Raw genomic sequence first — 5,163 nt, 5'->3', positions numbered from 1 at the left:
ATCAGCATTTTAATACAATCATAATTTCATAGAGGTATACATTTTTATAAATAATTCTGTATTTTCCTTACTCTTCCCACTATGTAATAAGAAAATTTATTTTAAGCTCATTCGAGGTAAGCTTAATACTGTGCATGTGAGTTGCTATTGTCTATTTTACAAAATGTTATTACAGTTGGCCTATTGTAACAATTATAACACTTTACATTGTGGGTTTATTGTGTATAACATATTTTCTTTGCTTGCTTTTCTTTCTTCTGTTATTTTAGAAGTGATTGGTTTTTAAGATGCACTGGGTTATTAAAGTATTTTGTGGGGAAACAGTAGGTAGATGAAATTAGTCAAATCATTCTCTCAGTGCCTCAGTTTTGCCTCTGTAAATTGTGGATTCAATTTTGGTGATTTTCCTACCTTTTAGCCTTAACTCAGTGATTTTATGACATCATGCATTAAATCATGAGCTACTAACTTGAAAAAATAAATATAAAATAAAACTAATACTGTAGCAATTCCATTGAGCTCTGATTAGAGGAGAAATCTTGAGTAAAAATAATGAATTCATTCTTGATCTTGTTGATCTCACATTGTGTAAATGTAGTAATTATGTCATTGATTAGTGAAATAGCCTTTATTGTTTACAGTTACAAAAGCTATCAGAGGTTTAATTGCAGCACATACCATAAAGAAAATTATTACATTGATTCATTAAATTCTTGTATTTTAAGAAAAACTGAGGTATTATGTATGCACTGTTGAATTTTGAGACTATTAGATTTAAATTAATTATGAAGAGCCGGGCATGGTGGCTCATTCCTGTAATCTCAGTGCTTTGGGAGGCCAAGGTGGGAGGATTGCTTGAGTCGAGGAGTTCAAGACCAGCCTGGGCAACATAGGGAGACCCCATCTTAGCAAAAACAGAAATACTTACCTGGGCATAGTGGTATGCACCTGCAGTCCTATATTCTTGGGAGGCTGAGACAGGAGGATTGCTTGAGCCCAGGAGTTTGAGGCTGCAGTGACCTATGATCACGCCACTGCACTCCAGTCTGGGCAACAGAACTAGACACTGTCTCTAAAAAATAAATAAATAATCATGAATTGCTATTAATTTCTATAGCTCTTTTGATTCTTTGGAAAATACTATTTTATCTCTACATCAGATTACACTTTTACCTATAACTTAACCAATGCTGTATTTTAATTACATAAAGGAGTATTAATTTTCAGTACATGAGCATACACAGAAATGAGTACATTGACTCAATTTTAAGGATAAAATGCCTAAAATAAATATGAAATTTTGTTTAAAATGATTTTTTAACTGTTGCAGCCTATGCATTTGACCATAAATGTATTTGTATTCTCATTTTAGGTTTTCCTGGGTTCTCCTATATACAAGTTTGATTTTTCTTATGTCCCTTCTTATGGCAGTCATTGCAACAGTTTCTTTGTTATTCCCTCGAAGTAGCAGCATTGTGATATTTCTACTTTTTTTCCTGTATGGATTGTCATCTGTAAGTATTTTAACTTGACATGGAAATAAATAACTTTTAAAATATTTGGTAGTACAGAAAAATCTTTTTCTTTGGTTATAGTGACAAATTGTTACTTGGTTATTGATAAATGACTTAGTAATAAATGATATGGCATTATTGTACCTCCATAGTTTTAAGAAAGTTACAAAATAGTCTCAGGTTTAGATTAATTTTTTTCTACACGATGTATTTCACATACAATTCCTCTGAATCTATCTGTTGTTATCTTTATGTAACCCATATATGTAATTAAGATTGTCTAGTACTAGATAGTTTTCCTTTGTCTTAATGAAATCTTGACAGTTTCAAGTTAATTTATGCAATAGGAAGATGAGTTTTAAAGATAAGTCTTTGTAAATATAGCTCTTTAGCAGTCTTGATGTTCATTTAGCATATTAGCTGAATACTTGATTTTCAGTGACCAGTTTTTGTTTTAAGAGGTTCCAGCTTCCATTCTGTTTGGTTTATGTGCCCATCCTCTATCAGTTGTTAAATATTTTGACTATCACTCCTGTTCTGTACAATGATAAATTACAAATAACTCTCATAGTTCCAAATATAATTGCCTGTTTTTTTTTTTTTTTAAACTGGCTTTCTATCATGTCAACACAATAAGTTTAAAAGATCAGTCTGGTATTTAAAAGTTTGTGGATTCATTGTTTTGTTCACGTATTTTACACATCTAACTGCAGAAACACATGGCTGTATATGGCTTCTGTAGTGTAGAGTTGGTCACGCTTACCTTTGATATACATATAAAATGCAGTATTTAATGATTGTTAGTTTAAATTTTTACATGTATATCACTATTTATATGAAAATAAAATACCTTACCATAGTATTTAGAAATTATAGTTGTATTTTAATTAACGTATTTTCCAGTGAAAATAGCTTGTTCTTTCATAAACAAAATTTAATTTTGTTTTCATACCAGTGTATATGAACAATGCATTAACCTTAATATTTATGTTTTATAGATATTTTTTGCCTTAATGCTGACACCTCTTTTCAAAAAATCAAAGCATGTGGGAATAGTTGAATTTTTTGTCACTGTGGCTTTTGGATTTGTTGGCCTTTTAATAGTCCTCATGGAAAGTTTTCCCAAATCATTAGTATGGATTTTCAGTCCTTTCTGTCAATGTACATTTTTGATTGGTATTGCACAGGTAGGTAACATATTAATCTTGTATTCACTAAATTTTTTCTTGATTTGCCAAATATTATTTTAAAAGTTCAACATGAGAAATGATTTTCGAGCACTGGAGTACATTTTATATCTAGTTTTATTTATATTTTCTCCAATTTTACATTTTCAGTTAAATGTTCTGTTTATAAGTTCTTTACTTTTTACTTTAGTATATCTTGGTAATCTGTTTCACTGCAAAAAGTCAGTTTGTTAGAGCAGCAGTCCCCAACTTTTTTGGCACCAGAGACTGAGTTTCATGGAAGACAGTTCTTCCATGGACTAGGGACTAGGGGGTGGTGAGGATGGTTTCGGGATAATTCAAGTGCATTATGTTTATTACATTTGCAGTCACTTTCCAGTGCTAGCCTCACGGTCTCAGCTCCACCTCCACCTCAGATCATCAGGCATTAGATTCTCATAAGGAGCATTCAACCTGGATCCCTCACACAACCCAGAACCTTCGCATGCGCAGTTTACAGTAGGGATCACACTCCTTTGAGACTCTAATGCCACGGCTGATCTGGCAAGAGGCAGAGCTCAGGTTTTGATTCGAGCAATGGTGAGTGGCTGTAAATACAGATGAAGCCTCTCTTGCTGGCTTGCCTGCTGCTCACCTCCTGCTGTGCAGCCCTCTTCCTAGTACAGGCCTGGGGGTTGGGGACAGCAGTGTTATAGTCATTGGTTTAAATGTCAGGTAATCCTGATTGCTCTATGGCTTGGTTATATTGCTACCATTTGTAAATTTATCTCAAAAGAATGCCTGACAGAAAGTTGTATGTGGAGCAGAACAAATATAGTGAGTGTAGTAGTGAAATAAGTAGGCCTGGTAAATTTTCTAGGCCTACGCTTCATAGACCTGTCATTTATCTAAATAATATTTGGATTTATAAATTTGATTTTTAATAGTCCTTACAGGAATAGTCAGGTTCTAAGTGAAAAAAATCTTACGAGAAACTGCTTTATATAGTAGAACGTAAATTTGATTAATGTACAAAGAAAAAACATAATTGCTAAATGTAAGAGATTACTCATATTGGTTGAGTAGAACATTGACTTAAGAGGTTTAATTAAGATAAGTTATTTATTACCTTTGAGTGAAACATTTTAATTACTTGAGACCTAAGAGCTATTGTTACACATTTAGAGAGTCTACTGGGCCACCTTTCTCTTAGGAAGGTAGAATTATAGATTCATAGGTTTTTGCTATTAGTGGAAGGGCCTTTCACTGTTATTTAATTCATCTACTTCATTTTGCAGATCAGGGGACTGAAATCCAGAGTAGTGTATTTAAAATTTATTCACTTAATGGCAGGACTGGGACCTAAATGAAGCTTCAACCTTTCGTACATTTTTCTTTCTATTCTATCACATATATTTATTATGAATACTTTAACAATTGCGTTAATTAATCAAAATACCTTTTCCCTTTTCAATATTGAAAAGATACCATAATTTTATACTCTAATACTTAATTTGTTTGGTTTCCAAATGGACTATAACCTTTTTGTTTACATTACTTACTATTAACATCATGCTTTACTTTTATTTCATTTGATAATCATTGCATTAGAATTAAGTACCCCTAGAGTGGATGTATCCTGGCTGAAGCACAGCATTAAAAACATGATTGAAAGGAATTGTGATAAACTTATATTTGGGTGAAGTCTTTATTGTTTTCCTTATAAATTTATATTACTGATTTAGTAAACTATAAATCTGTTAAAAGGCCCAGTTTGGTACTGTTTGTTACTCAGAATATAATGAATAATTCTAAGTAGTGTTAGCTTTTGTTTGTTTGTATCATTTTTACATTATAAAGTTGATATTTCTATTTTTCAGGTCATGCATTTAGAAGATTTTAATGAAGGTGCTTTATTTTCAAATTTGACTGAAGGCCCATATCCTCTAATTATTACTCTTATCATGCTAGTACTTAATAGCATATTCTATGTCCTCTTGGCTGTCTATCTTGATCAAGTTATTCCAGGTATATGGGTATTTACTGAATTTTACTTTAAAGATTTTTAGGTGTTTTTAACCACCTAGGGTCAACTTAATTTTAACTTTTTTTCTAGCCAGAGTACCCTAAGTCATATTCATTGTTACAGCTTTTAATTTGATTTTTAATAAGTATATTTTGTACCTTACGCCTTAGCCACTAGTGAACATAAGGAGCTTGTGTAAAAAGAGAGCAGATTTTTTTTTCATTTCAGTAGATATAGGGGGTATAAGTTTTTTTTGTTACACGGATGAATGGTATAATGCTGAAGTCAGGACTTTTGGTACACCCCTCATAAAAATACTGTACGTTGTACCCAATAGGTAGATAGGTAGATTTTTATCCCACATCCCCCTCCCACACTCCCCCCTTCTTAGTTTTCAGTGTCCATTACACTGCTTTATGACCATATATACTCCTCATTTAGTTCCCACTTATAAGTG

At 32.3% G+C, this 5,163-nt stretch overlaps 1 protein-coding gene across 1 annotated transcript in view; it reads left to right on the top strand.

Moving 5' to 3' along the window:
• The window catches only part of ABCA5 (ATP-binding cassette, sub-family A (ABC1), member 5), a 126,609-nt gene that overhangs the window by 40,848 nt on the left and 80,598 nt on the right, over positions 1–5,163 (top strand). Inside the window, exons 4-6 of the mRNA XM_012662226.1 lie at positions 1,373–1,514; positions 2,513–2,701; positions 4,561–4,708. Of these exons, the coding sequence (XP_012517680.1) occupies positions 1,373–1,514; positions 2,513–2,701; positions 4,561–4,708 (479 nt within the window). The remainder of the gene's footprint in view (positions 1–1,372; positions 1,515–2,512; positions 2,702–4,560; positions 4,709–5,163) is intronic.

This window comes from Propithecus coquereli, unplaced genomic scaffold (genome assembly GCF_000956105.1).
Source record: "Propithecus coquereli isolate 6110/MARCELLA unplaced genomic scaffold, Pcoq_1.0 Scaffold76, whole genome shotgun sequence".
NCBI lineage: Eukaryota > Metazoa > Chordata > Mammalia > Primates > Indriidae > Propithecus > Propithecus coquereli.
Note: the sequence above shows the minus strand (reverse complement) of the source record. Positions and strands in the feature narration are given on the sequence as shown.